Source organism: Psittacula echo, assembly GCF_963264785.1.
Source record: "Psittacula echo genome assembly, chromosome: 2".
Classification (NCBI taxonomy): Eukaryota; Metazoa; Chordata; class Aves; order Psittaciformes; family Psittacidae; genus Psittacula; species Psittacula echo.
In genome coordinates, this window is record NC_137737.1 from 37,652,213 (window position 1) to 37,674,718 (window position 22,506).

The 22,506-nt window shown below is 35.1% G+C and overlaps 1 protein-coding gene across 1 annotated transcript in view; it reads left to right on the top strand.

Annotated features, from left to right (window-relative positions):
• Positions 1–2,487: 2,487 nt before the first annotated feature.
• Positions 2,488–22,506, top strand: part of LOC308217433 (ATP-dependent translocase ABCB1-like) — a gene marked incomplete at its 3' end in the record, with an annotated part of 39,538 nt that continues 19,519 nt past the window's right edge. Inside the window, exons 1-15 of the mRNA XM_080610503.1 lie at positions 2,488–3,403; positions 4,073–4,124; positions 6,008–6,149; positions 7,491–7,524; positions 10,025–10,216; positions 10,505–10,676; positions 11,622–11,746; positions 12,500–12,671; positions 13,848–13,961; positions 14,961–15,071; positions 17,306–17,431; positions 17,620–17,823; positions 18,215–18,385; positions 20,730–20,891; positions 22,235–22,417. Coding sequence (XP_080466629.1) covers positions 3,306–3,403; positions 4,073–4,124; positions 6,008–6,149; positions 7,491–7,524; positions 10,025–10,216; positions 10,505–10,676; positions 11,622–11,746; positions 12,500–12,671; positions 13,848–13,961; positions 14,961–15,071; positions 17,306–17,431; positions 17,620–17,823; positions 18,215–18,385; positions 20,730–20,891; positions 22,235–22,417 — 2,058 coding nt within the window. The 5' untranslated portion in view covers positions 2,488–3,305. The remainder of the gene's footprint in view (positions 3,404–4,072; positions 4,125–6,007; positions 6,150–7,490; positions 7,525–10,024; positions 10,217–10,504; positions 10,677–11,621; positions 11,747–12,499; positions 12,672–13,847; positions 13,962–14,960; positions 15,072–17,305; positions 17,432–17,619; positions 17,824–18,214; positions 18,386–20,729; positions 20,892–22,234; positions 22,418–22,506) is intronic.

Here is a 22,506-nt window from a genome sequence, read left to right on the forward strand (position 1 = left end):
AAGATACAGCTGCATAACCCTCTTTCAGACTTGTGATTCTGAGAACTGTGAAAAATTGATAGAGTGGACTTTTGCAAGTTAAAAAAGGTAAAACTGCAGACAGAGGCAAGACTCTTGAGGTGCAGCTAGGTAGCAGTTCAAGGATTCAAGAGGAAAGGAGGAATAAAATACTAAGGGAAAAGCAGGAATTTGCAAGGTGTCAGTTGAGTCACACTGAGGACCCATTCCGGGGCAGTAAAAACCAGCCCTACACCACCTCCCTGAGAAGGTCCTAGCCAGCAAAGGCTTTTTCTGTTTCTCATTCAGGGCACTGAGCATACTAACAATCTGTGTAGTATTTCATTAATTCAAGTTATCTTTTTTGTGTAGTGACTAATCAGTAACTGCTGAATACTGCTAAGCTGTGTATGTTCAGCTTACAAAGGCTCTTTGTACGTGAGAAAAAGGTGTCCAACCCAAGTGATTCAGTGAGGGAAAGATAATAGTTAAGTAACTGTATGAGTTCCGTGGTTACTCATACTGTTAACAATGTTACCAGACAGATGGTTGGCTAGAGAAAACATCAGGAAAAAGAACTGGCTGTGTCTCTAATAACACATGCTGTATTCAACTTCAACAGAGAAAAATGTTTGCCACCTGCACAAAAAGTCAATTTTATTGTTGGTTTTCTATAATTTTTCATATAGCAAATTAAATACAGTAAACTGAAGTAATGAACTCTTTTAAATCTCTAATGTTCTATACCATATTCCTTTAAATTAATGTATCTTGTTTTTCCAGATCCAAAAGGCATGCGTTTTTCTAGATATTCCGAGGGCTAAAACGTCTGCTCATACTCATACATAGAATTTTTTAATCCTGCTTTAAATAGTTTAAGAAATCTTAGTAAATCTAAGACAAATGTAAATACCACTTCAGTTACATTCATTTATAACCGTGTAAATGTAACTTAGTATAAGTTATAACTGTAGCTAAGAATCCAGTTTTAAATGCAACTATTCTGCAAGCAATGATTATGAAAAATAGTATCTTCTCACATATGAATGCATCATTGAATCATATTTAATAACTTCAGTGCTAAATAAACACCAAGAAAAATGTTTTTTGTATATAGGAAACATCTCTCAAACTGAGCTGTAGATTTGTCTGGATTTTCTGTTGTTAAATATAAGCCAAAAAATTTTCAAGCTTTCAGAAGCAAGACTGAGCTTGTAAATTCCTAATAGGAAGCTAGTGACATTAGTTTAGTTTGTGGTAGTCCCTCTTACTACAATAAACTATTAATATAAAACAGTTAATAGCTAATAAACAATTAGCTACAAATGAAATCACCAGGTAATAGAAGTGGAGCTTTGTAAAATCATTAAAACATTATTTTCAGAGTACACTTTCTTTTTAAACACAAATAGGAGCTTGATGTTTACAGTAACTTAATTTAGCCTCATGCTTGGTCCAGGACAAATAAGATGTAGCAATTCCTCTGAATGGTGTCTTGTGGCTGAGCTATACAGCATAGTTCAAGGAATGCAAAATCGTCAGTTTCTGACTATATGATAATTCTCTTCATACAGGGCAATTCTCATTGATAGAAGGATGGCCAAGTTGGCAAAGTTGTATGAAGTAGTACAAAGTAATATTCTAGTAGTATTATACAAAGGAATATTCTTTTCCAGCACTGATTAACAGAAAAGAGGCACCTGGTCTAGTGGAAGGTGTCCCTGCCCATGCCGGGGGGTTGGAACTAGATAATCTTTAGGGTCCTTTCCAACCCAAACCACTCTATGCTTCTATGAAAATGGAACAGGAGTTCCCCATTTTTCGTAAATCAGAGCTTGTTTACAGTTTTTCTAACCTATGCTAGGGCTAAATGTTGTTGAGGAATCATTACAGGATTGCTGGGACCCTCCACCATTTTGCCTACCTCAAGCTTATTGGAAAATCCAACTCTCCATCTTTAAAGGAAATAAAACATAACTAGTTTACTATATACATTGAAATAACAGTTAAGATGTTCAAGTAATTTCTTTTAAATGTTTTAAATAGTTGTTATTTTAATTGAAAATAAGGTACTGCCTACAGATACTGATAAAAAAAATACATTCCACAGTAAAATAAATGGTCCACTTGAAACTGTTTATAATCTGAACATACATTAAAAAAACAGAAGGATACTGACTGAGTAGATTTATGCTAACGATAGCTATTTTGAAACTATTTCTAAACTGAGTCTGAAACTCATCTTGCTGTTCTGCAGTTACTCAAATGAGAAACAATATTCATTATAGCAAAATTCCGTTTTCTTTCAGGCTAGATGGCTCATGTTTTTCTGGATTAGATTTAGAAGAGGGGAAAAGAAGCAAAAGAGTAAAACACTCCTTTTATATTACTTGGTTTCATTCTCACTATAGATTAATCCTCAAGTGTAACAGTTACTTGGAGCATTCAGCCCCATCTCTAATAAGTAAATAGGAATTTCTGGAAGTTTTCAGGGGCATAATTAAGCCAACAGTAGATAAAAGGAGCTTTTTCTGGGGGAAGAATAGACTTTTCAGGCTTATTTTCCCAGGAGACAATGAAATAAGCTTGAATATAAGGACTTTGTTTGCTCAATATTCACTTTAGAAAATATTTAGCAGAGTCCAAAGTGCACACACTTACTTTCCAAAGAAGGCAAGGCAATGGGAGTGGAAAAAACCCAAGAGACAGCTATCGATCATCTCTTTTTTTACATGAGAAGAGCAAGGTCCAATCATGCTGCAGGTCCTTAACCATATTAATTCGGCTGATGTTTAAATATTTTTTCAGAGGACTAGACGCAATCCAAGAGCAACCTTCACGGTATGTCAATACCTTTTTTTTTTTTTTTTTTTTTTTAAATCAGAGATATTTTATAAAATTAACTCATAACTAAATTTCAGAAAATTCCAAATAACTGCACATTCTTTTACATAAACATATGCTTTCCCATTTATCTTGTATATCTGTGCAGAATTGCAGAAAATATGATGCTTATATAATTCAAATGAAATCAAATGAAGGACGCACAGTGATCAAATAGATACAACTACAAAATGTAGATGTTTGTAGGCAAACTCCAAGCATCTGGACCTGTTCCAACATGTTTATACTTTCCCATTCAGAGAATTCATTTGCAGTATATGACATTAATAACTTTATTGAATTTAATAAGTATCTATATTTTTCTTTCAAACAAATAGTCATTGAGATTACTGTCCTTAGCTTAACAGTTGTATATTTCTCAGTGAAATACTATTTTACAGGGAACTATCTTAAATAAATTTAAAATGCATTCTGAAGATGAAAACAAGAAGAAGCGTACTATACACGGAAATAGTTATGATGTCACTGTACCTAGCCAAGGTCACGATTCTGAAGACAAACAGTAAGTATTCTTAAACATCGAAAACATTTTCTGTATTGAAGCTTATAAGATAGATTATCTTATTTTAAATTTTATTTCATATTTAATTTAATTTTAGTTTAGTTTATTTTATCAGGAAAATCTGGTAACAGAAAGCTTTGTAACAACTTGAGAGTAGCATTGATACATTCATTGCTGAAGGAGGATCTTTATAATTTTCTTTTAAGAACTAAGTGTCCACAGCATTGACTAGAGTTTATTGAAAAATAGTTTTAAAATATGACACAAATTATGTTGGAATTGACACCTTGAATACAGTTACATCATCAGCTAAAAGTTATCTTGAAATTTCTAGTATGGCTTGGAATCAATATTTTACACACCTTCAACATTTTATGTATTCCCCATCCACCATGATTTTATAAGTTATATTCCTCTTTTCCAATTTGAAAGCTATATACTGCTTCAGTTTGCAATTTTCCTGATCAGATTGTGGAACCACCAGCCCAAGGGTGCTGTTTCATCTTTGAGAGCAGTGAACTGGGAAGAGCTTCACATTTTATACACAAATGTTTCCTGTAAAATTATTTCATAGTTATATTCTAATTGAACTTTATTAATATAGCGAATTAGTATTTCTGTGAAATGTTGTTGCTTTTTAAATGCACTAAAACTATCATACCTTTTAAGAAAGAAGAAGAAGAAAGCAGAAAAGGCTAAGGTGGTCAGCCCATTTACACTGGTAAGATTTATTCTCTCTATATATGTGTACATGCACATGCATTTCAATGTGTAAACAAAGTAGTTAAAATTATATTGTAGTAGTGCATATATGGTCTCTATCAAATACTTTGATAATACAGAATATTGCATATAGTATAGCAATCAAACAGTTCTTTTTCTGGATGCAGTTTTTAGCAGGCCAAGGAGGTGATTCTCCCTCTCTACTCCACTCTTGTGAGAATCCACCTGGAATACTGCATCCAGCTCTGGGTCCTCCAACACAAGAGGGAGGTGGTGCTGTTGGAGTGAGTCCAGAGAAGGGCCATGAAGATGATCAGAGGGATGGAGCATCTCTCAATGAAAGATGGGCTGAGAGAGTTGGGGTTGTTCAGCCTGAAGAAGAGAAGGCTCTGTGGAGACCTTAGAGCAGCCTTCCAGTGCTGAAACGATGCCTACAAGAAATCTGGAGAGGGACTGTTTACAATGGCATGTATTGATAGGACAAGGAGGAATGGGCTTTAAACTGAAAGAGGGGAGATTTAGGTTAGGTAAAAGGAAGAAATTCTTTCCTGTGAGGGTGCTGAGGCACTGTCACAGGTTGCCCAGAGAAGCTTTGTCTGCCCCATCCCTGAAAGTGTTCAAGACCAGGTTGGATGATTCTTTGAGCAACCTGGTCTAGTAGGTGTCCCTGCCTATGGCAGCAGGGTTGGAACTAGATGATCTTTGAGGTCTCTTCTAACCCAAACCATTCTATGATTCTATAGTTCTATGATTCTCTGATTAAAGAAGCTGTCTTATTACTGATATGGATTCTTAAGAGTCTTCCCTTACTGAGTTATGATGCTAAACACACCCATACTAGATTTTTATGAAAGGTAGGGATTTACATGTTCAGTCATTAATTCCAACACAATGAAAAGGGTGTCCATATACTTAATATTATATATGGTTTTGTCCTCTAACTCACCTGAATTGGGTACTAATCACACTAATTAACCCAATTAATCATTATTCAGTCACCTGGGTCAGCAGTAAAGGGCAACTCCATGGCACTGAGGACACTTAAAATAAAAAATTGTGTACTAAAAAGTACTTAGAATTCCAGATATTTTTTATTTTCGGTATATTTTTTAAAAGGCAGTCTGTTACTATTTAATCAAAGTAAATCTTAGGTCCTCTTTTAGTAATACTGAAATGTTTTGTATTTTGTAGGTTTAGTGTGCATAATGCACAGTAATGACATGTCAAATAACAGAAATAAAACTATGGGTCATGATGCTGGCCAGTGCACAATTTCTCTGCTTTGCTATACCAGCTTGCACTTGTACAATTATATTATACCCCTATAATTTGCAGCAGTAAACTTAGTATTTAACACTACAAATTAAAGGCAATGATTTTGTAATGGATGTGCTGAAACTTTAAATTCAATGGCAAGAGGTATTTATGATTTCAGTGCGTTTTGATAATATCTCTGGTATATTAGGCACAGTATTTCTGACTGCATAATAATGAATTTACAGTAAAAGTAATTATTGCCTTAATTGTCACAATGACATTAAAGTTTCTTATAAATTAGATAGTAAATGGCAAACTTTAAAAGGGCGAATTTCTTATGCCTTACTTTCATATAGCCTTTCTTACCCAGGTGCAGATACTGATGCATTTAAATAGTATACTTCTCTGGATTTGATAGTTTATAGTATAAAAGTGTTTACATTAGATGGATTTATTCCTGTACCTTTAAATATTTTTTTTGTAAGTTTAATTCCTATTAAGACAAAGTTGTAGTTTTGTGACACTAGGTGTACAACTGATAGCTTTTTCTTGACTTTGTAGGCATAACATTGTGTTGGCATTCTAATAACCACAATTAGAATTAATTTCTTTTCTCACTCACAGTTTCGATACTCCAGTTGGTCAGATAAATTACTAATGATACTAGGCACTCTCTTGGCAATAGCCCATGGAACCAGTCTCCCTGCTGCGATGGTAATTTTTGGTGATATGACTGATAGCTTTGTTGCTTCTGGAGATTTGCCAGGTATGAATATATCTGCTATGAAGAGAACAATAGCTCATATTTGGGAAAGAGCTAGGGAGATTCAAGCCTCTTGACAGGACATACTGATGTCAGAAACCTCAGCTTGCTACTGCTCTCTAATGTAAATTAGTAACTCTTGTATTTGTTGTAATAGAGATACCGCTATGGATTTTCTTTTTTCTCCTTATTTCTAGTTCATGCATTAGTAGGTTTTATTTTTAATTTTTTCAAATGATCCACTACAGTGTATATTCAACAAATCATGTTTAACTGTGGCTGTGATAAATAGAAAGAGGCTGGTTTTCCAGCTCCTCAGCATGAGTTCCTGTAGATTCCCTTGCATCAAATCTGACAATTATAGTTCTCAAGGTGAATCAGATCAGTAAGTAGACCCAATAGAAAATTCTCTACCAAAAATGAAAGTACTAATTTTTAGCTTGGATCAGTTTGTCTAATAGCCTTATTTGCTGAATCATAAGTATCAAATCAAACACAAAGTAGGAGAGGCATGTGCTGCGGGATACAAAAGGGAGGAGTGATACTGTCACTTTGGTATCAACAAACAGTTAAACCAAATTACATTGTTCTCTGAACTCACACATTAGATGTTAAACTAGTAAACAGCTTTGTTGCCTGAAGTATTACCCAATAACATTTTATTAAACATTTTAATAAAAGCCTATGGTGATACAGAAAAAGATAGGGGATGTGACTATCTTCTACCCTGCATCCATTTTTTGCTGTTCTTAAGCTGCTGTAAGCGAGAAACTTGGGCATACTGTGTTTATCAGAACAAAGAATTCATGATTTACTCCTTCCAAAGTACAATAAATTGGTCAGATTTTTAATGGCGCAAATGAAAAATGCTGCAGCTGTGGTCTTCTCAAAACTTTTGTCACTAAGTTCTCGTGGGGGGCATTACAATTTTAGGGCCAACTGTCTTCATAATGGGTTAAGCTCTCTGCAGGTACTAATTTGATGTCATTGTCTAGGTATTTTTAATGGGGTTTTGCATTACACAAATGCTCTATATTTAAAAAAAATCCAAACCAACCCAGACTGAGGCTTCCTGAGGCTAACAAATACTCAGGAAGGCCTTTTAATCTCAAGTTACACTGATGTAGCTTTATAGTCAGTGGAGCTGTGGCAAACCTTATATGAGTAAGGTTCATTCATTTTCATTGATTTTTTTTTTTCAATCATCTTGATTCAAAAGGAGATGTAACTAAAATTTGCTGAACAGCATGCAGGAAAGCAAATTTGTTTAAACTTGCTAAATTAAAAGGATTTACATTTTTCTTCCTTTCTAAGGAAACAACACTGAAAGGAATTCCTCTTTAGATGCTCTTAACAAGCTGGAAGAAGATATGACCAGGTAATTCGAAATTGGTGTTTCTTCTTTTTTTAATGTAGGCACGTTTCTAGTCAAGCCATTCTTTTCCCACAGATGTTTTGCATGCTTTAGCATAAAAGTAATGGTTGATTGAATATTGTATGTAACTAAGGATTTGCACATGAGATTATTGGAGACACTTGGTGGATTCTCGAACCTCCCCAGCCATTCCCAGCATCTTTCCTGCAATCTGTTGCTTTCACCCATCCCACCCCTTTTTCAGGGGCGCTTTGGGTCCCAACGTGTTTGTATTCTCTTCTTTATTTTTTCCCCTGTGAATTTATAAAAAGTGATTGTTATGCTAGAAATTATATTGATTATCATCCATAGATTCCTTGAGCTGATAAAAAGTTGAACTTGTAGAGCAGTCAGTTCCTGAAGGACTGCACTCACGTAGAGGACCCACACTGGAGCAGTTAATGAAGAACTGTAGCCTGTGGGAAGGACTCACATTGGAGAAGTTCATGGAGAGCTGTCTCCAGTGGGAGGGATTTGGGGTTTTTTCTCATTATTCTACTCTGTTTTGATTGGTAATAAATTACATCAATTTTTTCTGCAAGTCAAGTCTGCTTTGCCAATGACATAATTGGTGAATGGTCTCTCCCTGTCCTTATCTCAACACACAAGCTTTTTATTATATTTTTCTCTTGCCTGTCCAGCTGAGGAAGGGGAGTTATAGAGTGGCTTTGGTGGGCAGCTGACACCCAACCAAGGTCAACCTACCACAAAATTCATGCATGCCCCCTTGTCTTTTAGACATTAAATCTGAAAGTACAAGTATGAATAAAAAGTAGGCTGAGTTTCTCTGTAGAAACAAATTGTTGAATAGGGAATGAAGCAGAGGAGTAAGTTCTCTTTTCTAAAGTTTCTACATAGAACCTTGAGTTAGTGTGTTGGCTGGTTTGAAGAAGCAGCTGTTTGTACCCACTCCTTGTTTCTCTAACAATGCCTGCCAGCAGGTCAAATAATAACAAAAACTGTTTACAAAGGCAAAGTTCTCACATTTGCTTTCAAGTATCGAACTATACATGTAAATTTCATTGTGCTTGTTATTCAAACAGCAGTTTTCCTGAAACCCCAACTGTTTCTCAAAAAAAAAAGAATCATTGTTTTACAGTGCAGTGAGCATTTACTTGCTGTTCAGTTTCAGCAGTGAATTTACAGAATGTATTTCATCAGCATGGAATCTGGAGAAGTTACCAATCCCTTTTGATACAATTTGTCATGAAGCAAAGCCCAAGCATAAAGCAATTATTTAAGTGTTGTAACATCATAAAGTAATTGCCTAAAGTAATTACTGCTGAATTTTGAAGCACTGTTCTTGGTTTTAGTTTGGTAGTTTCTGTGTAGAGCTTTAACGGTGCTCGAGATGATCGAGGTCAATATTTAACTAACCAGCATTCAGTTAGACATTAACCCATGTTTATTAAACTGTTTAGATGTAGTTCATTTCATAATGAGTATAGTTCCAAAGTCCCTGACTAAACTGTATGATATCTTAGCCACAAAAAAGGCTGGATTCAAATTTGAAAAGTTTAATATATAAAGCCCTTTTTTTTTTTGTGTGTGTGTGTGTGTGAGCAGGGCATTTGCACACAAATTCCTGCCAAGTTTCGTGCTGCAGTTCTAAGCATACTGATTCTGTAGCCATTGGTTTTGGTCATGTTTTACAAATAGGGAATCAGTTCAGTTACATTCTTCTGATATAGCTCTAGTTTTGAGTTCACCTGTAACTGATTCTGATGTCAATTCTGAATGAAATCAAACCTGGTTTGATTTTGAACAGTTTAAAACTGTGGCTCAAATTTAGTTGCAGTTTGAGAAATGTAGGGGTTTACACACTCCTTGGGTTTGACTTGACACCCTGCTCATAGCACAGAGCAGAATTTAAAAGTCAAATACCAGCTATGAATAAAGTAGAAAAAAAAAAAGAAAAATTGCTCCAATGGCATTTGCTTGCAATAGATGTATGTATAGTAATGCTGTATTCTCAAATCAGGAAATATTTACAACATCCATGCATATATATATTTATATAGACAGGCATGTTGTCTGATATAAATTTGTTTGTAATATGGGTGCATTCTATTAGGTATGTCTTTATGTGCTGAAACAAAAATGTTAGGGAGCTTTTGAAAATGACCATTTAAGTGAAAAGGGTATTGTATCTGAAACGTAGCTCTGAAATAATCTTATGAGAAAATATATACTATACCAAAAAAAAAGTAATTTCTAAAAGTAGCTTCATTTTATTTATTACATATCTGAAATCTGATATTAAATACTACCCATAGAATAGAAAACTTGACAAGTTTTAGAGAGAAGTGTAAACTCTAGTATAAACATATAAACTCTAATTCAGGTCTAAAAGAGAAGAAGTAAGCATCAATCTAAATACAGACTAGTGAGGTAATTAAAACTAATTTCAGAGAATTTTGCCCCTATTTTTTGGGTTTTGTTTTGTTTTGTTTTTTTCTTTTAGATATGCATATTACTATTCTGGAATAGCAGCTGGTGTTCTTCTTGCTGCTTATATCCAAACTTCATTTTGGACCTTAGCAGCAGGCCGGCAAATAAAAAAAATAAGAAAAAAATTTTTTCATGCAATTATGAGACAGGAAATTGGATGGTTTGATGTAAATGATGTGGGAGAACTTAACACTCGTCTTCTGGAGTAAGTATACTGTACCTTTCCCAAAGTTATTTTCTCTTATTAAGCATGTATGAATTACATTTTTTTTAATGATGATTTTTAAACTGAATCATTTAATTGTGAAATTGAATTTCATTATTTTATTGTCAAATTAAGTTTACAAGTTTTCTCATGGAGAGTCTTAGAGACTAAACTTCTAATACTTCTGATACTGGACTGTTGCGATGATATAAAAAAGTATTTTGATAAGTTCCCTCTGAGGAAGACTAAGGCCCAGCCTATGTATTTTGGATGTGATTTGTTTTACAGCGATGTCTCCAAGATTAATGATGGAATAGGTGACAAAATTGGAATGCTTGTTCAAGCTCTAACAACATTTATAGCAGGATTTGTTGTTGGTCTCATAAGAGGATGGAAATTAACCCTTGTAATACTAGCAGTCAGTCCTGTCCTGGGACTCTCAGCAGCCCTCTGGGCAAAGGTAGGTTAACATACATTCAGTGTTAGGTTTTATATTAAAGAAAGATAGTGAAATAAATCTACATATCTGTAGTTCTTGCTGTTAAAATGTATTGCTTAGAACAGTTACAGCTTTATAGACAACTTCTGTGTACATAAGATCTTAGATGAACTCTATGTAAGTACCCTCATGTAGTTTGAATATTATAAGTCCTGTAGACTGGACATAGTTGTTTGATTTGAAGCTGTTTCTGCCTTTATACTGTGTTTTTATATAGAAAATGAAGCAAAATATACAGGTAGAATCCACCTCTTAAACTTCATCCCCGAGTACTTGTTCTGTTGAAAGGAATAATTGCACCAATAAGTTAATAAATTAGACCAAGCCTTGGTCTCGGACAGAGTTTGTTTTCAGATTTATAACAGCTTTGGTAAGAAATTTTAGACTTAGGTGAGAGAAGTACTAAATTACCATGAGTTTGGAGTGACTTGCATTTGTAATTTGGAAGCCTTCAGATTTTTATAGTTATCGTATTTCCCTTATGTTTTGAAGATCATATATGCCTTCTCCGTCTTGAGTGAGTATATTGTAGAAAAGGTAAGAGTAGAGAAGCATGTGCTACGTATGTCTACTGGCTAAGAGTCTTCATTGACAGTGGCCAACTAGCATAAACTATAGAGCCCTCAGGCTAAGGTAGCCAGAGATGAGGAGGTCTACCTGGGGAGAACCACACTCAGTAGAAGTAGCCATCTAATCTCCTGAACTGGGCAAAAGCAGAGTGGAAAAATCCATTTCTTAGTGTTGAGAATAAGTAATGTTGAATTATTTGATACTGAATATTCTGCACTTACACATAATAAAATCAAAAGGCTTCACATTGGAAGAAAATAACTGTGATAAAAGCCATTATAAAGTGCTTGAGCTCATTCTGTTTTTCTTAAGTCAAAATATTTGATCCTGTATTAGGTTCTCTCTGCTTTCACTGACAAAGAACAAGCTGCATATGCAAAAGCAGGTGCTGTTGCAGAGGAAGTTCTGGCAGCAATCCGTACCGTAATAGCTTTCGGAGGACAGGAAAAAGAAATTAAAAGGTAACAGCAATATTTGCTTTCATCAGCTGATTTTAAAGTATTTGCTTCAGATGGCTTGAAATTTTCTTGTATCTTTGCTGTTTAAAATCTTTCAAAATGGGGAAGCCTTTAGCTTCCTGTGGTTTTACGTAATGGGAAATTTTCTATTACGGCCTATTATAAGTTTCACTACATGCTGAAAGACAATTAGTTATTTTTCTAGAAAATGTCAAAAGCAGTTGATATATTGTCTCCACTCTGGAAATGTGCGAACTAATTTAAACAGCAGACTGTGAGAGCTTTAGACAAAAAAAAAAAAAGGGCCTGTCATGAGAGGAGATGATGGTATCCTTGGTAATATGATTACTCAGTAATTGTTGTGAAGGTACTAATAAGCAATGTCTCTGTTTCCACTATACTATAAAAAATCATTCCTATGATATATTTTAACCTTTTATCTTAAGCTAGCAATTATAATCCCAAAACCTGTCATGAATGGTTCATGATCAAAGTTCACTGACCAGCAGTTTATTGAAGGAACTTGAATACCAGTTCCTGAACTGCGATGCCCTTTCTTTTCTGTATAGCAGGTTGACTAATGTTGGCCTTTTTGTGAGTTATTTTAAAGTCCCTGTGCCTGACTACCTTTGTACTTATTTTATACATCTTGGTGTACTTTGTCAGTGTTCTTTTTCTAATTAATCCACAGAGGTTTTGGTGCTGTGTGCCATGATACAAGTCTGAGTCTATTTTAAACTTCTATCTTTCTTCCAGATACCATAAAAATTTAGAAGATGCTAAACGGGTTGGAATAAAAAAGGCTATTACAGCTAATATTTCTATGGGTGCTGCTTTCTTACTGATATATGCATCATATGCTCTGGCCTTCTGGTATGGAACTACCTTGGTCTTAACTAATGATTACACTATTGGCAAAGTTCTTACGGTAAGTATTAATGAGTAAATTCACTGTAACAGCGAGGAATGCTAAAGAAAATAAAATTCTTCTCTTGATGTGGCAATAATTCCGATTTTGTATGAGTTATCAAACAAACATGGTAAGAAGAATGACTTTGTTAATCATGATGAAACTCAGCCAGTAGACCTCATATATGTGTATGTATCTATAAATATTTTTAAAAGTATCTGTTTTGTTTAATTTGTGGGTCACTGAAGTTTGTGAAAAATGGCTCTGATATGTGTTATTGGCTCTTTCGAACCAGCCTTTTTTTTTTTTTTTTTAAAGACAAGCTGGCACATAGAACATCTCACTGAGGTTCATGCCCTTGTGTGCAATTTTTTTCAGTTCTAATTATTTGCAGTTTCTGTTGCCTATGTTGTAGTTCATTGGAATGGTGTTTTTATAACAAGAACAGGAGGGTGTAACCTTATTAAGGTTCACATCTGTGAATGGCCACTATTGGAGAAAAGATGATGGGTGTGATGGACCTTTTCTCTGACATACTATGGCTGTTATTATGATCTCCAAGCACTGTGTTTTTATTACTTTTGTTTTGATACTAGCTGAAAGTAATAAACTATGCCTCACTGAAAATAACATTTTTTTATTATTCTGCTTTAATTTTTTCCTTGTTTGTTTGCACGCATTCTCTTTCATTCCAGCAGAGGGACCCTTTATTACTTCGTGATTAAGAAATTGGATTTGCATACTTTATCTCACTGTCACTTTGAAAGCAGAATGATAGTGCTTTGCATCTTGACTTTGTTTCATTGGAAGATACACAATATACTTTCTGGGCTTTGGAACATCTTTTTGCCAAAGAATTAATTAATACAATAAATCCTGAGACATCAAGTGTAATTATACATTTTTTGGCATAGAACTTGCAAATCTCAGACACTTTTTCACTTTTATCAATATGTTTGCAACATTCACATTATCCATGAACTCAGTTCTCAGCTGAATCTTAAAAAGTCTTTTTCTTAGAGTTTGTCTTTGTTTAAGAGAGACCCTTTCATTTTTTTCTTTAATTCTTGATTGCTTAAAATTCCCTTAACATGCATGGAGCCTCCTGACCCAAAGATATCTAATGTAAATAAATAAATGTAATTCTGTGCTTAAATAAGTTGTTAAATATGTCACCATGAACATTTCTTTCAGGTCTTTTTCTCTGTGTTGATCGGAGCTTTCAGCATTGGACAGACTGCTCCAAGCATAGAGGCATTTGCTGCTGCAAGAGGAGCTGCTTATGTAATCTTTAGTATCATAGACAATGTGAGTATCTTTGCCTTTACTCTCATTTCAAAACTGAGATACCATTCTTTTTAAAGTACAGACACTATTCATGGATATGAAATTAGGAAAATAACTGCATAAAATAAACAGAATTATAAACATATAAGCAGATAGACTATATAATTATTAGTCAGTTCCTCTTTGTCTTCTAGAGTTATCAGTCCTTACTTCAAAGGTAAAAGTGGATCTCTGAATCATTTAATGTTGGAAGTATCCTCTAATGTTTTATCATGAAAGGCACATCTATGATGCAATATAAAGATGTGATTACAAATGGCACAAGTATGTGAGCATAGGTTTCAAAGTATCATTGTCACCACCAGTAGTGTGAGCATTGGCAAATCAATAAAACACAACCTGGTAACCTGGATGTGTACTTCAATTGCCAAGAGAGTCTGAAGTGAGGGAAGCTGCAATTTTACTAACTAATGAAGCTCTATAAAATGCAATTGCATATTTTGGGTTACTGTTAAGACACGCTTCAACTTGTAAAACCCACCCTGGATGCAAACAAAAGCAGTCATAATTAATAACTGTCTTTCTGCTTTATGGTCAGTGGATTGGTTCTTTTTTACACATATTGTTTCAGCAAAAAGGGCAAAGGTATAAATGAACCGTGTATGAATGCTCATTAGAATGACCTGTTCAGGTTAACCGTCAGGCAGTGAAATAAATCTGAAATTATGGCAAGCTGTGGTACAGTCTTAAAGACAATAAGTACAAAATCACACAAAAGCTTAAATGGAGAAGTTATGTAAGTATTCTTGCATAAGCTCATCAATGTAGTAATGAGGCAGCAAAACATCATGCAATTTATGTGTTTCAGAACTCACATCTTAATTGCTGTAAAATTACATTTAATATCTCTGCAGAATAACAGTGCACTCTAGGACTGCTTTATGAAAGAAATCCTCAGGAAACAAGTTTGGTTGGATTTTTTGTTTGGTTTTATTTTAATTTGTATTTTATTTTGCACAGGAACCTCAAATTGACAGCTATTCAGACGCAGGTTACAAACCAGACCACATTCAAGGGAACTTGGAATTCCAAAATGTTTACTTCAGTTATCCATCCAGGCCGGATGTTGAGGTACTGTAAATGAAGCTTTATACATATTATAGTTAAACATGTGGATGATTTATTAGAAAAAAAAAAAAGCCACATAAGTAAAATTTTGTTAGAACTACAACTATTCCTATTTGATTCACTAGCTTATATAAAACAACTTTGCCATCACAGGGATTTTAGCTAGAGTTATTTACTCTATAAAGTTTAGAGCTTGACATGTTTGACTTGACATGTTTAGAGTTATATCTAAACATGTCAAGTTTTCTGAATAATTTTCTGCCTAAAGCTGTAGTCAATGTGGCTATGCAATGAAACTTAAAGATTCATTGCTATCAGAATAAAAATTTATGCATCTAACCCAAGTGGGTGTGTACTGTTAATAATAGTAATGACATAGTGAGTTTCAAACATACCTGCAATGCAGTTCTGTTAAGACTATATCTCAGATAATGAAACCAGACCCTGCAAGGACTTGTTAAATATAGAATAGAGATCAGAATCTGTATTTGTTTTTCTAGACAAAGTTTGCTTTTTAAAGCACTGTCATAAATCTAGAGTCTTACTGTAGTGGAGGTAGAAGACATTTAAATGATTCATGAAAACATTTTCATGAAGAGTGTCTTTGTACCATGTAACTATTTTCTTCCCTACATTGAAGGAAAATCACTTACCTGGATAAAGGTATCTTCCTTACTTTTGATAGGCAGAAAGACACAGAGCTTTCTTTTTAAGCCATTCTTACTCATAAATATGTTGCATATTTTGGGGTTTCCTTCTATTAAGAAAGTGAATTAAGCCAATGTGCTTATTTTTCTTCATATAGAAATATAAATGAAATGATAACTGTTGATCTCAGTGGATTATTTTATAAGTTTATACAGGTATGATATGAATAGAGATTTCTCCCTCATGGATTCAAAGATAATAATTATAGGAAGTTAAGGCTACACCAAACATTTAGTAATAATTTCATAACTTATAGTAATAATAATCCCATAAATTATAGTAAAGAGAAAACTTATAGCAAAATAAGACATACTAAATGTTAGTGTTTATCTATGCCTCTTGTTCCTAAACAGTGAGATACATTTCACTTGTAAAGCACACAGACAGTGGTACTAAGGGTGGAGAGGCAGCATAGTTCAAAGGGTAGGAATTTAGGAAGAAAGAGATGATGACAAGGACACAGGGCTGCAAGGTATTGGGAAATACATGGGGAGAGTATTGGAATGTATCAGTGCATGGCTGTACATTTAGTATGGGAAACTGCACTTAGCCATGATGCATATTGCTGACATTCAGGTATGAATAGTTCATTGTAGCTTAGTCCTTCTAGAAGGCTAACTAGCAAAAAAAAAAAAAAAACCCACCTGTTTTTCTCCATTTCATCCATTTCAGTATGTCCAACCACAGAAGTAGTACTAATTAGTGACAGCTGTAGAAACTCTCATGCACCTTTTGTAGTGTAAAGTAGAAACAAACCCACTTTATTCATTTTTTCCTATTGTATCTTCTTACTACTCATGTGAGCAGGATAAGCAGAAAGGCATGGACATGGCAAGTCCCTTACATGCCTCTTCTCCAGCCTCACTACTCAGGTCAATACAGGTTATATTCCTGAAAATGAAAGAGCACCAAAGAGCTACATTTACACTTGTGAGAGTGCCAAGGAAGGCAAAATTTTGTATATTCCATGGTTGTGAAATGCTACGTTTTATGTTGGCTAGTACAAAAACACTGTATGTTGTGCAATGAAATGTCACTGTTGTAAAGAAGCCCAACCAGCAATTCCAGTCGATGACTTTCCCTCCAAAGCAATGCAGAGTATATTCTGCCACTTTTAACCATGTCTTCTACTATACAACAGTTCCTGCAGCTTGCATGGTGCATTAAAGGAAAAGCTGAGGCAACATAATACGGAAATATTGCATCATGTTGTTCCTATATTATATTTTAGTTATGGCTAGTAATCCTATTATTATTTTGTCATATGAACTGGTCTATGATATGGATAATGATCAAATGTGTTGTATAGTACATTGATATCAGATCAATTGTGTGGCAAATACAAAGAAAATTAAGCTGAAGTCATTAGTTATTGAAACTTTAAATGTACATATTTATGAAATTTTTTTTTTATCAGATTCTGCTATAAATATGAAGGCTATTTCACTGTAGTCTTTAAAGTTTCTTAAAATTTACACTGACATTTTTACATACTGTTATGTTTTTGGTCACCTTTCTTACATATGCAGATACTGAAGGGCTTGAATCTCAAGATTAGTTCTGGCCAGACAGTGGCCCTGGTTGGTGGCAGCGGCTGTGGGAAAAGTACAGCTGTTCAGCTCATCCAGAGATTTTACGATCCCAAGGAAGGCAGGGTAAGATACCTCCAGAGAGATTACACTGTCTATCACAACTGTTGGAAGTCTGGCTCTCACTACACCTCACTGCCCTTGTTCCAATGACGCAGTGAAGTCTCTCCTAAAAGGCGTGTGCCAGCCTGGGGAGAGAAGTTCCTTGACCAAAACACTCAGTAAAGGATTTTTGTCTGCTTCCTTTTGTTTAGGTTACCATTGATGGGCAGGATATTAGGTGCTTAAATGTGAGATACCTGCGGGAAATTATCGGTGTGGTGAATCAGGAACCCGTGCTATTTGCTACTACTATTGCAGAAAATATTCGTTATGGCCGTGAGGATATCACCATGGAAGAGATTGAAAAAGCTACCAAGGAAGCAAATGCTTATGACTTCATCATGAAGCTACCCAACGTAAGCAAAGCAGCTGTCCTGCTGAAGTAACTTCTCCTAAATGTTCTTATGTCAAGCAGTTCCTTAGAAGTGATTGTCATAAACAGCGGAAGCTATCCCTGGAGTTCTGAATATGCAGAGCTATCCAGAGCTTCCTCATAACTTTTGAGAATAATGTTCATTTTATATCTTTAAGTCATGACTTGGTGAACATTTGAAGAGCTATTAGAGTTCCAGGGACACAAAAGATGAGGCAGGTATATCCAAGTTAGTTGTGTATCCTGTAGTGTTTTATTGGAAGGAGAAGCTGCTGGGGCTCCTGACACTGAATTTGCTTTTCTTTACACTGTCTTTCTCTGTTGAAAGGACTGTGCCACTGAGTGTTTTGAAAATGTGTGTGGTTGTCTTGTAGAAGTTTGAAACCCTGGTTGGAGAAAGAGGGACACAGCTGAGCGGAGGCCAGAAGCAAAGAATAGCAATTGCCCGAGCTCTGGTTCGCAATCCTAAAATTCTTCTGCTTGATGAGGCAACCTCAGCTTTGGATACTGAGAGTGAAGCAGTCGTGCAGGCAGCACTGGACAAGGTCAGTAGGCTTCTAAAATGAAGCATATAAGGAGAAGCCTAATATTTACTTTTTTTTTCTCCAAAACATTTGTTGAAAGGGCTGCAAGAAACAGACTCTTAAAACACAAAAGGTAAACTCGGATTTGCCAAATATTCATTATACAGAGAATTTTTGAGATCCTGCAGGTATTACAAGACAGGAATCTTTTTTCAAGTAAGAAGATGGAATTAAATTTTCTGCGTTTTTAACCTTAATTCAACATTTTCTTGGTGTAAATACCATCCCCTGCACTTACCTTAGTCACATGCATATTGTTGTTAATCACCTACTTAATTAACTTCTGTCGAAGACTGACAGACAAGGTAAGTGCTACCATCATGTCATAAGTGATTGTAGCAGTGACTTGGCAGGACATGCTCCAGGGGAACATTTGTTTCACTTAAATACTTCTAGGTTCTGTTTTGTTCCTAATGTAGAGCTGTCTCACTAAGGCACAGCTGATCTCTGATCCAACTCAGGAGTCTCTATATTCATACTGGGACTATACCCCCAAATGGCATTCTGAAGTTACTCAATCATATTCTGCTTCCCACTGATGGTGGATAAAGGCAGTTTGAGAATTATTACTATAAGTACACTTAGTAGAGAAGTTATTTTTCTTTGTCACATTATCTTATAAATTTGGTTCCTCACAAACCTTTGCAGAAGACCTAGGGACTCCTACAATCATAGAATGGTTTGGGTTGGAAGAGACCTTAAAAGATCATCTAATTGAACACTACTGCGATGGGCAGGGACATCTTTCACTAGACCAGGTTTCTCAAAGCCCCGTCCAGCCTGACTTTGAACAATTCCAATGATGCAGAATACACAACTTCTCTGGGCAACCTGTTCCAGTGTCTTACCACCCTCACTATAAAAAATTTCTTCCTTATATCCAGTCTAAGTCTACCTTCTTTCAGTTAAAAACCATTGTCCGTTGTTCTCTTACTACAGTACCTGGTAAATAGTATTTCTCCACATATGCTGTAAGTCCCCTTTATATAGCAAAAGGCTACAGTAAGGTCTCCCTGAAGCCTTCTCTTCTCCATGCTGCACAATCCCAACTCTCTCAGCCTGTCTTCATGTAAGAGGTCTTTCAGCTCTCTAATCTTTTTTGTGGCCCTCCTCTGGACCTGCTCTAAGAGGTCCCTATCTTTCTTGTACAGGTGACTCCGGAGCTGAACACAGTACAGGTTGGGTCTCATAAGAGCAGAGTAGAGGGGCAAAATCACCTCCCTCAACCTGCTTGCCACACTTCTGGCCTTCTGGGCTGCTAGCACACATTGTCAGCTCATGTCCAGTTTTTCATCCACCAGTATCCCCAAACTCTTCTCTACAGGGCTGCTCTCAATCCCTTCATCCCCCAGTCTGTACTGATATTGACGATTGCCCTGACCCAGGTGCAGGGCCTTGCACCTGGCCTTCTTAAACTTGGTGAGGCTCACATGGGCCCACTCCTCAAGTTCGTCAAGGTCTCTCTGGGTGACATCCCTTCCCTCAAGCAAATCTACTGCACCACTTATCTTGGTGTCATCCACAAACTTGCTCAGTGTGCACTCAATCCCATTTATCTATGTCAATAAGAAGATATTAAACAGTATTGGTCCTGGTATGGATGCTTGAGGGATGTCACTGAGGATGAACTCCATCCAGGTTCCAACAAAATTCCACTATTTGGGGTCATTACTTTGATTATTTAAACTAAAAGTTGCTTGATCATTTTAATACAGCCAAGTAATTAAAATGGCAAGCTGTGACATTTGATACATTATATGTGATAGTCTTATAAATATCCAAAGATAGGTAATTGAAATTTCACATGGAATTGTAGAGAATTTTATTTTCAATAAAGCTACTTGAGTTGTCAGTGACTTAGAGCTTAAAACACTGACATTTTTTAAATGTCAGTCTGAAATATTTTCTAATGCTTCTGAGTATAAACTCCTTCACAGATTTTAAGGTTTAATTGAACAGCTATGGGCTTAAATAGAAGAACATTTAGCATTTTAAAAATTTTAAGGTTTGTAACATTTTAACATTCTAAAATTTGAAATATTACGAATTTCATTTAGATATTTGTGATTGAAAATTGGGAGTGTTATGTGCCACAGTGAAAGACTGTCTTTAATATTAATTTCCAAACTAAAGATTACATTTCTGTTTTAGGATACTGAAATCTGGTTTTTAAATTTCTTTTTGAAAGTTATATTTTTATGCGAACCATTTTATTGTTTTCCTTGGGTCTTATTCAACTCTAATATGAAAATGAACAATTTTTAATATATTTAGAAATGCTCATATTAAATATTGTTATTTCTAGGCAAGGGAAGGGCGCACCACGGTTGTAGTAGCTCATCGACTGTCAACAGTCCGAAATGCAGATCTTATAGCTGTCTTTGAAGATGGAGTTATCACAGAACAAGGGAATCATTTTAAATTGCTTGAGAGAAAAGGAATCTACTACAAACTCGTTAACATGCAGGTACTTTTCTTTTCAGCTATTGCCTCATTTTCTTTTTTGTATTCTATGCCCATGGCTACTGTATGCTATCAGAAGTATGAGGAATTCTGCAGCATATTGTGTTAACAGCAAAAAATCTGTACTTTGAAAGGAAAGCAATAACTTGAAAGAGAAGACCACTAGTTTTGATACCGGACCTATTTAAACCCAGCACAGTAAATTTTTAATCATCTAGGGATTTAAGCTTATGAGATTATTTTGTATTTTCCTTTTATGCAGTTAATGTAGAGCAGCTGACTCTAGTAGTTTGCTATTCCATTGCTTTTTGTTAGCCTATGATAAAAGGTAAAATACAGTAGCTGATACTGGAGGAATAGAGCATGCATTTTAAGATGTTTGGTTATAATCCTTCATACTGAATTTCTTTCTGAAAGAAAAATAAAATAACGGAGGAATAGGAGAAAAAGATCCCAACTATGCTTAATGCAGAAATACGTATGCTTTAGAAGTTATGTAGCCAGGTTGGAAATGAATATAAATAACAGAAATGTTTTAGTTATTAAGTGAATAACAAAATATTTTGATACTTTCCAATGTCCTTTGCTATAGTTAGGTTATAACTGAGCTTAACTGAGCTTAATAAAAGAGAAAATAACAAAAAGAAGGGAGAAAGCAAAATAAGTTATTTTTATTAGTAGCGCAAAAAGCAGTAAGAAATAAAAGTTTTCTGAAAAAAAAGAAATACAAGTTGAAGGCAACTTTGAATCCAGTTACTATTAAATACCTCAGTGCTGGGTAAATATTTATTTATTCTGTCAAAGAGATTGGCAAACTATGACCGAAAATAGGGCGCTTTACCAGACTGTTCTGATTTTTCAGTCAAAACCTCTTTTTGACTTGTTCCACCCTGAACTTCCTTATTACATTCAAAGTCAAGAATTAAGTGTTCTGTACTAAAAGGAGTAATTTTTTATCACTTTATGAATAAACAGTGTACCCACTGAGAAATAATTCAAAAAGATCCCAAGGTGAGTGCAAACGATTTACACTCAATTTAAAACTCTGTTAGGAGTTAATTCATAAAAAAAAGAGCAGTTACTCCCACTCCTCTGCCGCACACATACTACAAGCATTTTCTTGAGAGATGGGATATTCTTATATATGAATCAAACTCTGAAGATAAAGATATACTCAAATATAATACAGATTTTCATACTTGTTTTACAGCATTAGATACAGTTTTCCCCATATATCTTTCCACTGAAATAATGACAGTTATTTTTACCTTGATTACCTCATAATTTTGAAAGTTCAAAATAATGTATGCAGAATTAATCTTAGCATCATGTTCTTCCCTCTTTTAGTCAATAGAAGCTGAAGTTCCATCATCAGAAAAAGATGAGAATGCACTTAGTGTCAAAAAAAGTGAATCTGAACCAGAATTTGAAGAATCCTTAACAAGAGGATTAAGAAGACGTTCGACTCGGAGAAATACAAAAAAGCCAGGAGCAGAAAATGAGGATACTGATGAGAAAGAGAGTTCACCTGTAAGTATCTTTGCAGAGCTGTTAATGAACTTTGATTCCTTTCAACAAAGTATATTAAAATTAAATTCAATCTCCTGCTCTAGAAAGGT